Source organism: Lemur catta, chromosome 7, assembly GCF_020740605.2.
Source record: "Lemur catta isolate mLemCat1 chromosome 7, mLemCat1.pri, whole genome shotgun sequence".
Lineage (NCBI taxonomy): Eukaryota > Metazoa > Chordata > Mammalia > Primates > Lemuridae > Lemur > Lemur catta.
The window spans coordinates 12690642-12707631 of NC_059134.1; the positions used below are offsets into that span (position 1 = coordinate 12690642).

Consider the following 16990-nt stretch of genomic DNA (forward strand, 5'->3'; position numbering starts at 1 on the left):
GTGCATTATCAAAGAGCAGTAATATTTTGAACAGAATCTTTTTTTCTAAGCAGTGGTTCTCAACAATGGGCTTAAAATAGTCAGAAAGCCATGTTGTAAACAGATGTCAGCTAAGCTTTGTTGTTTCATTTATACAGGACAGGCAAAGTAGATTTAGCATAATTCTTAAGGGCCCTAGAATTTTCAAAATGACAAATGAATATTGGCTTCAAATTAAAGTCACCAGCTGGATTATCCCCTAAAAAGAGAGTCAGCCTGTCCTTTGAAGCTTTGAACCCAGGCACTGTCATCTCCTTTCTAGCTATGAAAGTCCTAGATCCAGTATAAGGCTGTTTCATCTACATTGAAAATACATTGCTTAGTGTAGCCACTTGCATCAATGATCTTACTTAGCTCTTCTAGACAACTTGATACACCTTGCACTTTTATGTTACGGAGGTGGCTTCCTTCCTTAAACCTCATGAACCAGGCTCTGCGAGCTTCCAATTATCCTTCTGCAGCTTCCTCACCTCTCCTAGCCTTCACAGAATGGAAGAGTTAGCACCTGGCTCTGGATTAGACTTTGGTTTAAGGGAATGCTGTGGCTGGTTTGATCTTCTATCCAGACCACCAAAAGGTTTTCCATAGCAATAGTAAGACTGTTTCACTTTCTCATTATTCATGTGGAGTGGCATTTTTAATTTTCTTCAAGAACTTTTCCTTTGCATCCACAGCTTGGCTAACTGTTTGACACAAGAGGCCTGGCTTTCAGTCTATCTTGGCTTTCGACATGCCTCCCTCACTAAGCTTAATCATTTCTTGCTTTTCATTTAAAATGAGAGATGTGTAGCTCTTCCTTTCTCTTGAACACTTAAAGGCCATTGTAGGGTTATTAATTGCTCTAATTTCAGTATTGTTGTGTCTCAGGGAACAGGGAGGCCCAAGGAGAGGGACAGAGGCTGGGGAATGGCCAGTGAGTCGAGCAGTCAGAACACACACAGCATTTGTCAGTGAAGTGTGTTGTCTTATATGGGAGTGGTTTGTGGTGCCCCAAAACAATTATAACAGTAACATTAAAGATGACCGATCAAAGATCACCATGATGTACATAAAAGTAAGAAAAAAGTTTGAATCACTGTGAGAATTACTAAAGTGTGACACAAGGCCACGAGGTGAGCTCACGCCGTTGGAAAGACGGTGCTGACAGACTCGCTGAGGCAGGGTTGCCGCAGACCTTCCATCTGTGAAAAACGCACTATCTGCGAAGCGTAATCAAGCAAAATGCAATAAAACGAGGTATGCCTATATGTGCAGTATATATGTGTGTGTTTATATATATAAGTGTATTTTTAAATACACAAATTTACTTATCTCTTTTTCTGTGTCTCTACCTCTCTCTGTATGATCTCCCATTGGCTCTGTTTGTCTGAGAATCCTGACTGTACAAGACCTCAGACCTGTCCTGTGTCTCCCCATTATGCCCTTGCCTCTTTCTTTCTTTTTCTTTTGCTGTCTTTTTTTCTGTTTCCTCTCCCCTCATTTTGTCTGGAAACTTCCTGGTGCCTGGAAGAGGGAGGATGAAGACGGATGTGGTCCTCTGGCTGCATCTCCAGCCACCATGGGCAATTTCGCACCTCACGACCCAGAGTTTTCGTTTTTGTTTGTCCTGTCTTCACCTTTGTGAAACTGATTCCACTCAGCCAGGTGACAGGGAGCAAGAGCAGCAGGGAAGAGATGAGAGGGAGCTTGTGGCACTGTGTACAGGGGACAGTTTCAGTGCTGGTTCAAGGGGTGGGTATGGAGCATTCGCGGCTGAAAGGAGGCTGTTCAGAGTCATATCCTGGACTACATCTAGACTAAATGTGGTGGTGGTGATGCACACAGCCTAGCAGGATTTTAGAGATTGTCCAGTCCTGTGCACCTCAAACTTTTGGCCAAAACTCACAATAAAAATGCCACTTACTGGGTGCCCAGAGCAGAAGCACACACATGTGCGAGAGCCTGAGAGCGTGTACAAACACATAAATAAAGACTGGGCTCTGCAGTGTAATCGCCCTCTATGAGAGGCTTGCTCTTTAAGCCAAGTTACCACAGATCATCATAATTATGTAAACCACAAGCTATGTTTCCAGTTAATCTGGCTATGTTTTATTGATTAGAATCCCAATACCTGGAGCCCATCTTCATTGTGGGCCATGTGGTGCTGCCGCCACCTGCTTTCCCACCGTGATTAACTTCTCACAGTATAAATAATGGTGTGTTCCAACATTAGCAGTACACGGGCACAGGGATTTTGGAGTGATGCAAATTGAACTACTCTGATTCTTGTTCTTTTTTTGCCTCAAGCTAAATTGCTACCAATAAAATCTCTTCCAATGTCCAAATAAGGACAAATATCTTTGGTTATTTAATATTTGGTATGTGAATCTTGAATAGCTATTAATATAATATATCTGAGATTGGAGGGCGTGGGTTAGAGATAAATAAATATTTTATTATTAATTGAATACATATTTATTGAAAACCTACTACATGCAGGAACTGTTGTGGGTGCTGGTACTAGAACAATGATCCTTGAGGTGAACCAGGAAAAAAATAGCATTTCCTATATTGTATCCCTAGATATAACTAGGAATAATCCTTCTTCTCTATGCATTGATTTCTTATTAAATAATAATACTTTCCTTATAGAGGTATTAGAAAGATTACAGTACATGTCATCTGTCAGGTGTGTGTCCTAGTGTCTGGGCACCTGGTAGGAGGAGGAGAAGGATGATGATGAAAACCATTATTATTTTTTAAATGTTGGTTGATTGGTCTGCCCGAGTGGGTCCAGAGATGGAAGTTATGTCCTGAAACCATTCATGCTATATGTGTGTGTGTGTGTGTGTGTGTGTGATCAACAATGCACAAAATTCTCTGATGAGCACAGCATAGGTAGCTCTACAACACCTTCAAGGAACTCTATCTTCAGAAACATAAAAATATTCAAGTCTCTCATGCTGAAGATGAAGTAAAGCTAAACAGTGTAAAGCATCCCCCAGACTTTCCACTCTGTGCCGTGGGAGCCCAGCCTTCCTCCCTTCTCATTCTCTCGCGGGTGACAGCCGGGGCCAAGGTGTGTTCGTTCTCCACTCCTGGGTTCCGCCCTCTCCTCGGCTCAGCGCCGCCTCACCTGTGCTGCGGCCTCAGCTGCAAGGTAGCACCTGCGAAACTCCCCAGTGCCCTCCGCCGTGCCAGGTCAAGGGCATGCTTGCCCATCCCCTGCCGGCCCGAATTCTGTAATATTTGGCACTGCTAGCCACTCTTTTCCTCTTACGGTTCTCCCCCCTGCCTGCTGTGCGGTCGCCGACTCCTGAGCGTCCTTCCGCTTTCCTGGCCGCTCCCCGGGGCTCCCCGCGAGTCCTCGTGCGCCCTGGCGCTCGCGTTGCCCGGAATTCACACTTGTCGCTCGGTTTCTTTTCACTCCACGGCTCTTACTCAGTGACTTCGTCAGCACTCAGGGCTTCAGCTCCATTCACACGAAGATTATTCCAAAATCTATAACTGTAAACATGGTCTCTTTCTCAGGCTCGAAACCTAAATTTCCAAATGCCAACAGAGTATTTTTACTTGCATGTTTCACCAGCACCTCGAGTTCAACATTTAGCACCCTGCCCTCCACTCAGTACCAACTACTCTTACTACGTTTCTGTGATTGGTAACATCACCCACTCCGTTGCCAAAATCAGAAACTAAGTGGCAGTCTAAATCCTGCTCAGTCTTTCAAAGTCAACGCAGGAGTCTCTTCCTTTGAACAGCTTTCCACGAGCCCTAGTCTAACTTAGACGGCCCGATTCGAAGATCCTGTAGCATTCTGTACATATTCCTATTTTAAATCTTATCATATGGCACTATAGAGTTATTTCTCCTACTGGACTATAAACTCCTTGAGGGCAGGTGGCATACCATGTTCTTTGTAGCCCCAGGCCTGGCAAAGTGCCTAGATGTTCCATGAATGTTGGTAAAAAAAAAAATTAAAAGAAGGAAGATCGAACGAAGTAATGAATCAGTCAACAAAATAAATGAAATAAATGAACAATACTAAAAAAGTCTGGCAAGTGAGATAAGGTTCCAAGTAACCAATATTGATAAAAAACACAAACTCAGGTGGGGCAAATGCAATATATGTAACCTAAACATTTGTACCCCCGTAATAGGCTGAAATAAAACAACAACAACAAAAAACACAAGTTCTAGTTCCTCTCTAAGATCCGGAGAGATCAGACTCGTTTTAGAAGAAAGGGGCTAGAGCTCGGATGAAGCAGCATCAGAGCGCCCAAGCTCTCTCCAAGGTATCTTACATAAAACTCACTCAGTTCTTTAAAGAAATATGAAAGCATTGTTTTTCGCATCTAACCAATGGGGATACATGAGCTCAGAGATGTCTGGTCCATTGTTCCGGGTCCCCAGGTCTTAGGTGGCAGGTCCAGACGTCGGCAAGTCCAGCCCTAATGGGCATCCTCTCCTCTACACTTTGGGTTCCTCAGGGAGTTAGAATCCATTCTCCACTTGGCGTAGTCTTCCCCTTAGAGACTAGAGTGAGATTGGAGGTGGAGGGTAAGACTGTAATAACACTAGTGAACATTTAGAAAACACATTTGATGGCATGTAGGTCTCAATATAATGGTTTTGGTTATTTGATTTATAGAACTATATGAGGTGTGACTATAAAGTAATGAGGCTGATTTTATGGTGTGGCTTGTGGAAACTGGCCCCTTTATAGGGGTCTCCAGCCTTTCTAGAGTGAGCTGCTTTAATGCAGTTGAGGCTTTGTGTTTTCCCACCGCTGAGGCACTTGGGGATGAGGGAGGAAAGAAGAGAGTTACTAGGAGAGTCCATTAGTGGTGATGGCATTGGGTACTTGGCTGTCAGCTTCACCAACCTTTTGCAAACTGTGGAGAGTGGATGTCAGTTCTGTCATGCAACTGCAACAAATATTTGCTGCGTACTTTCTCTGTGCCAGGCTCTAGACTGTGGCAGAGGAGTCAGAGACGGGCAAAATAAACACCCTGCAATTCTAATGAGAGAGAGAGAGAGTTCACACGCACACAGCACACACAGAAACTTAGATGGAAAGAGAGTAGGATAAGGGGCTGATGTTACAGCAAGTGGATTCTACAGCCATCAGTAGGCCACTCTCCAAGTCTTGAGGAACCTCACAGATGTTTTTACAATGCCAGTCTTTTGTGCCTTATGCTTTTCTGTTGGTTTGCTTACTTTTAGTTGTTATTGTTGTTTTTGTTTCTCCATTTGGTTATTTTTGTTGTTTTGTCTTGTTTTGGTTTTGTCAACTTCATACTTTTGGCATTAAGGATGCAGAAGAGGAAATGTTCACCGTCATTGAGAGCTGCCATGTGGCGGGCGCTGTGATGGGAGGTTTCACATGTGTCATCATGCTCCCAAGCGACCCCGTGAGGAAGCGTTATTAGCACTGTTTACAGATGAGGAGACACAAGCTCAGCAGATAAGTCCTTTGCCAGAGATCACCACACTCGTAAGTGGCAGAGCTGGGGTTTGAAGCCAGGCTTTCTAATTTATGACCAATGGTGGTTCTTTCCACCAGTCCAGGTAAATCTGTCCTATGTTGGAAAGGATGTGATGTGGTCTGTGATAGAAAAGAGGAAAAGGTTAGGATTTAACCGGCCTGAATTCTAACCTTAGGTCAGCAGCTGACTAGGAAAACCATTGACTGTATTAACACATTGGCCTCCTTTGGAAGAGTGCAAATAGAGGATGAGTGACGAAGGTCCTCGTGGATGTCTTGCATTGATTGTGGGGGCAGCTATTGCCTGGGGATTGCTTTGGGCTTTATAGAGGACTTTCCTGTGTCTCCTACAAAGTGTTATATTCTGGCATGAGATTCCCTTTCTTGTAACTTCCTTGGCCTACAAATGGAAGCTCCAGACAATTCTTAACACACTAGCAACAGCTTTCACGTTCATGTTCATGACAGCTCCATGTCCTGAGGGCCCCAAGATAGTCACGCCTTCAGACTAAGCCACCCCACTCCACTGGGTCCCTATGACTTAGGTAGGTTTCTGTCATATAAACACACATCCAATGCAGGCTTCTTACTTTGTGTTTGTTCCTCGTGCACACACAGAGCAGCTGGGTACAATCTTCTCTCTGATAAACACAAGCTGTAAGTTTTCCTTATTTATGAATAACACACAGTTTGAAATTGCTTTTATAACTGGATACAAATTTCATTAGATAAATTCAGATATTTCTGTGGGATCCCAAAATCCCCAATAGCTGTCCTCATCGAGGCAGCTCCTCCAGGGTAAAACAGATGCTTGCTAATAACCACATAAACCTTTCATCTCTAGGGGACTTCTAATTCTAAAATTGACTCTTCTTCAAAATCAGAGAAACACTTGTCCTGTTTCCCACATCACACACACAAAGCCTTTGGACACGTTGGGAATCTTTCTGCCCTGCTCTGTACAATGTATCTGCCCGCAGAGATGCTTCAGAGAAGAAATCTGTGACAATGGGGAATTAGGCCTCTTTCTGTGAGTAATAAGAACTAGCATTTATTGAGTGCATGCTGAGCGCCAGGCAGGAAGCCAATTACTGGACATGCAGTATTTCATTTAACGCCGATGTAGGCTGAACTGTGTTTCCCCAAATTCATGTGCTGAAGCTGTAGCCGCCAGTGTGATCCTATTTGGAGATAGCACTTTTAGGAGGTGATTTAAGTTAAATGAGTTTATAAGGATGGGGTCCTAATCCTATAGAGTCAGTGGCCTTATAAGAACAGGAAGAGAGAGCTCTCTTTCCCCACCATGTGAACACACAGCAAGAAGGTGGCTGTCTGAGGCCAGGAAGAGAGCCCTCATCAGAACACATCCCTGTTGGCACCCTGATCTCAGACGTCCAGCCTGGGGAACTGCGAGAACACAAATTCCCGTTAAGTCATTTTAGTCTGTGGTATTTTGTTACAGCAGCCTGAGCTGACTAAGACAAACACTTAACAAATATCCTACCAATGCATCGCTATCACAGTCTCCATCGGCAGAAATGGAAGCTGAAGATGAGTAAAGACAAGGAGTTCGTGTAAGGTCCCAGGGACGGTGAGCTGCAGAGGTGGGACTCCACACTCAAGCCGATGTCTGACTGCAGTGTGCTTGCTCCGGGCTCAGCCACTGCTCTATAAAACACAGGCTTGCAGCGATCTAGATCACAGCAGGGAAGTTAAAATAGACAGACGAAGGTCTTAAACCCAGGTCCCTCAACTTACATTAAGGGTAAGTGAACAGCATACACTTGTTTTCTTAAATACATAGTTGACAACTTCATGCCTCATCCCCAAACAATGTCAGAATCTCCTGTCGGCAGATGAGATGTGACCAAGCAGGGAAGAGATATTAAAGGACAGTTTAAATGGAGTGGAATAGGTTAGCACCTACAAGGCAGGATGAAAGAACCTATTTCTAAATTACAAACAAAGAGGGTAGCCTCTAGATCCAGGGCAATGACTCCATGAATAATATGCCCCCCTCCAAAAAATGCACACAGCAGAGTTTTACTACTTTTTTTTTTAAACTGTAAGCGGGAAAGCAGGTTGTGATGAGACAATAGTGTTGTCCCGCATCCTCTGTGGTAGGTCCCAGACTCTTCTCCCACCGTTGTCCCAACATTTCCATTTGGCTGTTGCAGAATTAGCAGCTTCACAACTTAATCAGAGCTCATTCATTACTCTTCCAACCCCTGCCTCCCTAAGCATATTTCTTCTGGAGTCATCCCCATTGTGGGAAATTGTACAACCCAGTTATTTAACAAAATCACCCCCAAGTCCTTTCTTTTTCTCTGTGCCAGCATCCCAACTCTCAGGAAATCCTAGCTACTATTCTTCCAAAATTCACCCCTTGCCTTTCGTTATTCTCTCTCCTCTTTGCCACGGCCCTCACTTCTGGCCTATTCTACTCCTGACATGCTTCCTGCTTCCACTCTACATCCCTGCAATCCATTCTCTGCACACCAGTCAAGTGATTTGCAGAATTTTACCAATTACATCCTGTCACCTGCTGAAAGTTTTCCAAAAATATTGCACTGTGCTTAGAATAAACTCTAAAACTGGGCCTCTGAGGCCCAGTGTGATGGAGCCTGCCTCTGCCCCTAGGTCTCGCTTGGCCCCTCTGCCATTGTCTCCACAGCACCTGCCGCTGGCTCCAGCCCTCCCTGGGCTGGCCGCCAGGGCTCGGCTCAAGCGCTACCTTTCAAAGGGGCTCCCCCTGACTGATTTGTTACTCTCCCATGCCATCCAACTTTTTAATATTTTTCTTTACTTATAGCACATAGCACAATCTAAATATGTGAATTTGCTTATTTTATTTTTGTGATCTCTTTCCCCTGCGCTTCAACACTACTCACGTACCTTGCAGGGAAGCACACAAGAAACCTGATCTTCTCGTTGACCACGCACGGCATCTCCAGTGCCCAGAATGGTGCCCGACATAACACTGACAGGCAGCACATGTTATGGAATTAGCGAATGAATGAATCAGTGAGTAAGTGAAAATCGTTAAGAGTTTCTATCATTTTCTTTGCTGGTTTGTTTCTCTGATCATGCGTCTTGGTTATCCCCTCTGCGTGAGGGTGCTTTGCCAAGGAATATGAGGCAGGTGATGTCATGCCGTAGGCAAGCTGTTCTCGCAGCCCACGGTGCCAGTTAGACTCACCCACACCCAAAGCAGCTGCAGCATGGTGCCCACAACTGGTAGTCAGCAGTCAGCTCTGGTAGCCAGGACAATTGTCTAGCTGCTGCCCCACCAGGCCTGCCTTCTCCCTCATTTCCTTTTCCCATGATGGCGAGTGGTCCATGTGAGATGAGTCCTGTGTGTCTTTGCTCATCTGCTTCTGCCAGGAGTTAACTCTTTGGCGGCATGCCCTGGGTTCCTTCACCAGGCATAGTCTGCACGTAACAAGGAATGCTATGGGCACATGATCTCATTTAAACCAATTTGAAATGAAAAAAAAAATGCAGTTAGGCTACTTACAGGTGTTTTTCCCAGGTGGCTTGCCTTATGGCTTGCCTTATACTCCCCCCAGCTTCTCTGGGCCATTCTATCATCTCCAGGTTGCAGATACTTCCTGTCAGTTTCAAGTTGCTAGAGTCACCGTATTCTGCACTGGAGGTCCCCAGGGTCCTTCACAGCTCATTGTCTACCTTCTCCACTCTTCGTTTCTCCTGCTTGAGACAATTCCTTCTGACAAGAATCCCTGTTCTCAAGCGTGCTCATAATAGCTTCTCTCCAACTACCCAGTGGTCTTTTTGTCTTATGATCACTACAGGCCTGTAATCTGGACCCAACTTTGCATTTTCTGTTACAAATTGTCATAAAAAACAAGACTTCTGTATGCCTGAGTCAAAGCTCTAGTTTGTACGTAGGGCATTTATGGCCTTTCATTCACATCTTTTTACATGTCACAAATTGTTATCACATGAAAATGGAGTTTTGCTGTATAACCATCATTTATGATTATTACATTTTCTGATGTGCCAAGTCCTTTGGTGATATGTTGCATGCATTATCTCATTAATTGCTCCTATATCAGTCAAGTTTTTTATTCTCTGTATTTTATAATGCTTTCACATCTCAAGGCCTTGCTAATCCTGGAGAGACTGCCCCTCTTAGGACTAGCTAATTCATACAGGTAGTAAACAACTTGCCTATGAGCCTGCCCTTTGCATGCAAAGCAATCAATCCAGACCCCATACCCCTCTTTATCTAGCTCTCACACCCAAGCCAATATTGCCCTTTCCCTAAATCACCTCAGGGCCAGGTATAAGACAACGAGAAACCACCCCTATAGCCCCAAGCCTGACAAAAATATTCAAATGGTACAATCCTAGCTTGCTCATGTTTGGCTGCTCTGCCTTGCTGATGTCTTGCCATGGAAACCACAGCAAGGGCCCTGTGCCTTCTCACTCCTCCTCCTGGCCAACCCTGGTGATTTCCCATGTGGCCCTGCATGGCATGTCTCCTCATTTGGGGAATTGTACGTAATAAACTCTTCTTTAAAAGGAGTTGTCTCTGTGTTTATCATCTTCCCATCTGTGATTAAAACAAAATTCTGGGTACATTTCAAAACACCCCCAAACCTTGTAAGGTAGGAAAGATGGGTATTATTCATACCAGTTATGCAACTGGAGAGATGAGGAGTCAGTACCTGAACAGACCGTCCAACTTCAGAACTACTACGAGTTGAGCATCCCAGATCCAAAAATCTGATTACAACCTTCGAAATCTGAAACTTTTGGAGTACCTACATGATGCTCAAAGGAAGTGCTCATTGGAGCATTTTGGATTTTAGATTTTGGAATTTGGGATGCTCAACCAGTAAGTATAATGAAAATACTCCAGCATTCAAAATAATCCAAAATCTGAAACACTTCTGGTCTCAAGCATTTCAAGTAAGGGATACTCAATCTATACTCTTAGTCATTATGCTAATTTTTTCTTTATATATGTTTTCACATATCTAAGAGGGTTTAACTAGGGGCCACCCTATCATGGGACTCAGCTAGGCACTTCTTAGGAAATTTATGACATAAACTTTTCAGTCTTTGTTCATTGTGAGCCTCAACTCTTTTTCTTTTTCCAATTTTAATTTGGTTTTAGCCTTATACTCTATAACTGGACAAACTGGTCCATAGCAATCCCTTACAGGTGAATGAAATCTCCCCCATAAAATTGTAGACTGACATAGATTAGCATAAAGATCAGACCTTTGCAGTTATTTTTCTGATTTGCTAGCCCTTGAGTTCAGCCTATTTATTCACTCATAAATATTGAGTTAACCAGTCTTACAGAAGGGAATAGACATAGGATTTCAGATTCCTTATATTGCAGGGAGCCAGCCCTGCAAAAAATGAGATACTTGGTTTATGCCTTTGCAAGAGAAGTACTTATCATATATTATTAAGAAAGTTTACACCTCGTGTCAACCTATCTCTGCTTTTCTTCTTTACTTATCTCAGCCATTCTTTTCCTGCTTGGAAGCTCATGCTCTTTTATGCTTTCTTTTCTCCCCTGATAACTCTTCCTGTCTCAAGCAATCTTCATGAGCTGATTTAGCAACTGTCCCTATTTTCATCTGAGAAGGAATAAAGCCAGCAGGTTCAGGAGGAGGTGATGGAATCTGAACACCCTATAACCAAGCAGCAGGAGCTGTCTGACGTGTGTGGCATCCTGACCCAGCTCCACGGCCACCCCTACCGTGTTCAAGAGCCAAACTCTGTAACTGAAGAGCATCATAAGCCCAGCCTCATGTTCTCAGCATCACACACGTCAGAGCATGGAAAAGAACCTTCCCAGTCTGGTAATACTGGTCAAGAGTGTCACAGAGTTGAGAAGGTTATGTACAATATGTACACACAAAACCCAGGTACACTCAAGTCTTGGGAAAAGATGTGTCATTAGAACTGATGGAGGATCCCAAACTAAGCAGAGGGGCTGTTCCCTGAGCCCTCAGCCTCTCCTCTCTGCATCGTCACCCCCCTCAGCCTTGCAGCCCAGGAGCTCAGAGATGAGTGTTGGGCCTCGCTTCTGCCTTCATTCTATCTGCTTTCTAGAAAGGATCTAATACAATAATGTGCCATGTAATGACATTCTGATCAGTGATAGACCACATGTACAACAGTGGTTCCAAGAAATCATAATGGAGCTGAAAAATTCCCATTGCCTAGTGATGCTGCAGCCACCATAAAGTCACAGTGCACCGCATTACTCTCATGCTTGGGGTGATGCTGGCGTGAACAAACCAACTGGGTTGCCAGTTCGTAAAAGTATAGTACATGTAATTATGTACAGTTCATAATACTTGATAGTGATAAAAACAACTATTACTGGTTCATATATTCACTATAATATACTTTTTATTGTTGTTTTAGAGTATACTCCTTCTATTAATACTTTTAAAGAAAGTTAGCTGTAAAATAGCCTCAGGCAGGTCCTTCAGGAGACATTACAGCAGAAGGAGTTGTTATCACAGGAGATGACAGCTCTATGCATGTTATTGCCTTTGAAGACCTTCCAGTGGGACAAGACATGGATTTGGAAGGCAGCGATATTGATAATCCTGACCCTGAGTAGGCCTAGGCTAATGTGTGTGTTTGTGTCTTAGTTTTTAGCAAAAGAATTTTAAAAAGTAAAATATAGACATAATTTTAAAAAGAGAAAAAAGCTTATAGAATAAGGATATAAAGAAAGAGAATATTTTTGTATGCCTGTACAAGGTAATAACAACTAAATGTTATTACAAAAGTGTCAAAAAGTTAAAAAGCGATAAAGTAAAAAGTTATAGTAAGCTAATCTATTATTGAAGAAAAATATTCTTCAATACATTTAATGTACTCTAAGTGTACATTGTTTACAAAGTCTACACTAGTGTACAGTAATGTCCTAGGCTTTTACATTCGCTCATTTAACTCACTGACTCACCCAGAGCAACTTCCAGTCCTGCAAGCTCCATTCATGGTAAGTGCCTTATATAGATGTACATTTTTTTATATTTTATACAGTATTTTTACTGTACCTATTCTATGTTTAGGTACACAAACACTTACCATCGTGTTACAATTGCCTACAGTATTCAGTACAGCAACATGCTGTGCAGGTTTGTAGCCTGGGAGCAATAGGCTGTACCACATAACCCAGGTGTGTAGTAGGCTGTGCCTTCTCAGTTTGTGTAAGTAAATATATTCCATGATATTCACATAATGGTGACATCACCTAGCCACGCATTTCTTAAAATGAATGTATCCCTTCGTTAAGCAATGCATGACTACATGTATTTTCACTACAGCTGATATGACTAGTGATAAGTATTCTCTCTTCTAGGTAAGATGTTCTAATTAAAAATTTGAGACGTAAAAATATACGTGGACTAACCATTTTACAAGAGGAAATGGGGCAGTATTTATTTGCGCTCAGTCCTTCAGAGCTGAGAGCAGGTAGTATGCTTTTGTATCCTTCAGCAACTAAGGTAATAAATGATAAGAGCTTAATGCTTATTTTTGAATTAAATTTCATTTGCCAATTGTGCAGAGCACAGTCCAATTTAACAAAAGGCTTTGAGAAAGAATACAGTAGAGCAGATGCACATAGCAACCATTAAATTAGGATACAAGAGAGTCATGCCGTAAGGGGAAGCTCCTGCCAGGGGCAGCAGGAGAAAGCATCGTGACAGGCCCAAGAAAAGCTGGAGCTCTTGGGTTTAGAGCTGAAAGAAATGAATCAGAGCCCCCAAAAACGGGGAGGCTGGGCTCTAATCACAATATCACAAGTCCCCTCACAAGACACCATTATGGTGCCACTTTATATAACCATAAAGCTGCAGATGGATTTTATGAAGATCGGTCCTAATACTTTTTAGGATCTCCATGTGTTTTTCCAAGCTCTTGCTTTTTACGACAATAAGATACATGGATAATAAGCACGGGGTAGGATGGGGACTATTTTGCATGTCATGTTGTAAGAAGAAATTAAGATTTGCCAGTTTGGGAAATAGGCATGCAGTGGAGAGGCATAAGTATTTCCGAGGCAGGTCATCAGAGAGGGAAGCTCATTCCATCTTTTTGTACAGGAGACAGCTCTGCCACATGGGACTGTAGCTTGGCTGGGGGAGAACCGTGGCGGAGGGGGGACATGCAGGCTGGGTTGGGCTGCCTGGCTTCAGAATGTAGTTCAGTTCTCCAGGGCGGGGTTTGGCAACTTCTGCATAGGCATGGCATGCGGGGAGGGAAGGTGCCGGTGTCAGTTTTCAATTTGCTGCTTTCCCCAGAACTCCCTCTCCCGCCCTCGCCTCCTCCTCCCCACTCCCCTCACCCTACCCCTACACCCGGGGAAGCCACTGAGAGGGGGCGCAGCGTTCTCTCGGCTTGCTCGGGTGCCAGGGGGAGAGCGGAGCCGGGTGAGGTGCCCAGGCCGGGCGGGCGCGGCGGGGGTTAAGGTGGGCGCCCGCGCCCCGCGCCCGCCCGCCGGGATGAGCGCGCAGTCCGAGCCCGCCCGCTCGCTCCGAGGCGGCTCCGGGAGAAAGTGGCGGTCAGGGATGGAGCTGCTGCCATGACAACCCCGGCGGTCGGGGCCCGCGCGCGTCGGGGCTGCTCCCGGGAGGAAGGCGGCGCGGAGGCCGGGGGCGGCCGCTGAGCGTGGCGTCCGCGCGTCCCCGCGTCCCGTGCCGCGTCCCCGGAGGAGGCGGGGGCCGCCGTCCGCCCAGCTCCCCCGCGCCCCGAGCCTGCGCCGGGCGGCGCTCCGCGGGCTGGCGGCGAGGCGCCGACCGGGCTGCGGGAGGACGGCCACCGACCGGAGGATCCTGCGCCGCGCCGGCTGTGCTCCCCGCCTGGAACTTTTTACCTCCTTTGGGCTCCAGATGCGCGACTTGGGGCTGGTTTATAAATATTTCTATACATATGTGTGATCTAATAAAACATTTTCTCCTCTCCTTGAAGCAGCAGCTTTTTATGACATCTCCTTTATGTCAGAGACACTTGCCTTCTTCTTTGGGTTATAAACTTTTGATGCCAGACCTCTGCAGAACGTGCCCAACTGAATCTTAAAGTAGCGTCTTGAAGAGAGAGGCAGAGAAAGCGCAATCTGTGACCTTCATCCCCGCACCTTCCTTCCTCCTCTCCCTTCCTGGCTGCCTCCCTCCTCCCCAGGGGAGCGTCGAGAAAGCTCTTTTTGGATGCAGGAGGGGGCATCTGGTTCTGCTAGGCTGGAAAGCTGAGGCAGGATTCGAGGAAGAATTATTAGACTCCGGAGAGCCTGGACTCTTTTCTTCTCCTTCCTCCTTTCTGCTTCTGGCGTGCTCTATCACTTTCCTTTCTCCCCACACCACTTCCTGAGACCGGCTGGTGTGCGGGGCGGGGACAAGGACCGTGCCGCTGCCGGAGTTCGGGGAAGTTGTGCCTGTCGAGGATGGGGGTCTGTGGGAACCTGTTCCTGCCCTGGAAGTGCCTCGTGGTCGTGTCTCTCAGGCTGCTGTTCCTTGTACCCACAGGAGTGCCCGTGCGCAGCGGAGATGCCACCTTCCCCAAAGCTATGGACAACGTGACGGTCCGGCAGGGGGAGAGCGCCACCCTCAGGTAGGGAGCTGTCCTTCAGCGGGGGACCGAGCCCCTCGGATACGGGTCCTGGGGAGGGGTGAGGGAGAGAGAACGGAAGGCTCCGTGGGGCGTTGGAGCGTGTGAGACGGCCTTCCGCAGGCCTGAAAGATGCCCACTTGCACACTGTGGCTGTTGACACCCATGCTCCTGGACAGGTCTGTCATTTGCTCCAGCTTTTCTGGTCCAGGTGCTTATGAGTAAACACTGAGGTGCACTCTTGGGACTCCATGGATCGGTGAGGCCATGACATGCTAGATTCACTCTTGCGTGGGCACCAAGATGAGAACATGACAGTCCAGGAGTTGAAATACTGGGGGATTAGCCTAAGATCCGTGGGTGCTCTTTCACAGGCCACAAGGTGTGTGATGAGGTGGGATCACTCCCAGGACCGGCAGGCTAGCCCTCATCAGAGATACACCTGGAATTTAGGGCTCTGGATGACCAGTGCCAGGCCACGGCCGTTAAGAGTTTGCGCAAGACCCAGCACTGGTGCCAGCCCAGAGTGATGCTCCTGGGGCCTCTACTATAAATTATGAGCGCCGTTTTATTTTTGCAGACTGAGGCCAAGGAGAGGAAACATGTAGCTTTTATGCAACGACATCAGTCCTGTGTGAAAAGCACAATAGGAAAGCTTTTTGTTTTAATTTAATGAGTTACAGAGAATCACTTACATGCTCCAGGCAGAAGGGTGGAGATTCTTGGAATATGAACCTTTGGGGACTGGGCCTGCTGCAGCAGAGACTTTAATAAAAATGCAGCCACCACTTTCCACCAGCTCAGCAGATATCATCTTTTATCCCTTTAATGAGGCAGTTCTGGTCCTAGGAGACAGATTCAGGGACGTCCCAGCTTAACTATGTCTCACAGTGTACACAGGGTGAATGCATTTGCCCTGCCTATGACTTTGATGGTTATGGTGAAAATAAAACATTCTGACCCAGATTCTGCAGCCGAAATGCCTGGCTTCTCCAAGGAGAGAATGAGAGTGAGAGTTCTTCCTGTTCTTGCTTGGGCTTTCCTGGTGGAACTCTCCCCACATCTAGACAAGCCTCTCCCTGGGGAAAGAAAGAAAGGCATCTGGGGCACTAATATTCTTTTCCTAAGCACAAGGGTTAAGGTTGGATTCTTGTCACTTTGCACGGTTCTTAGTTGGATCTTCTTTAGAGCTAAAGAATGGGTCCCAGAACCCTGTCTGCTGTTGTTTGGGTGCATACAGAAGATAGAGAAAAAGGAGGTTAGAGACGCTTCTCCCAGACGGCATGAGGCAAAAGTCTTCCTGGCCACGTGGGCACCCCTCCACCTGCCCAAACTAGAGTTCCTACTTCGGTCCTTCAAAGAAGGTCTGGGTGTTGGCTCCCTGAGAAATGACCTGTGGGATACATATTTACAGTGGCCCGGTTGGCTGAAAGACATGAGTAGCACATGGGCTGTAATGCATGTTAACCACGAGGAAATGTTGGTAATTGTCAGTAGTGCACTGGGATGTCGACGCTGCCACGTACCTCTTTATCTTCTCACCTATTACTGGGGGCAAAGAGGTCCATCTCTGTATAGATCTCAGTGCTAAATTTTCCAAAGTCCTCTGTCCTCTTCCCACCCCTAAAAATTAAACCAGAAACTTAAAAACTGGAGCTTTCTGTTTTCTGAGATGCAATAAGAAGATTCCACCAGCAGAGGGCCAGCTTTGATCTACCATTTCTTTTATTAGCTGCTGGCCTGTTTTCATGATCTTCAATTCTAATGTTTAGCAGCTGGGCTTGGGAATGGGCATGGGAATAAAACAAGAAAAGCTGAATAGTTGCTTTTTGTTCTTTATGGAAAAAACACAACAACTTACATGTTCACTTACATGTT

The 16990-nt window shown here is 45.6% G+C and overlaps 1 protein-coding gene across 7 annotated transcripts in view; it reads left to right on the plus strand.

The window, feature by feature from the left end:
* OPCML (opioid binding protein/cell adhesion molecule like) overlaps nt 1-16990 on the plus strand; it is a 1045970-nt gene that overhangs the window by 550116 nt on the left and 478864 nt on the right. For 3 of the 7 annotated variants that reach the window (XM_045555649.1, XM_045555650.1, XM_045555652.1), the window contains exon 1: nt 14914-15115. The exons of 1 other annotated variant lie outside the window; for it this stretch is intronic. In XM_045555649.1, the coding sequence (XP_045411605.1) occupies nt 14949-15115 (167 nt within the window). In that variant the 5' untranslated portion in view covers nt 14914-14948. Of the gene's footprint in view, nt 1-14273; nt 15116-16990 lie in introns of those variants that run through there. 3 more of the 7 variants (XM_045555647.1, XM_045555648.1, XM_045555651.1) reach the window with 2 other exon arrangements.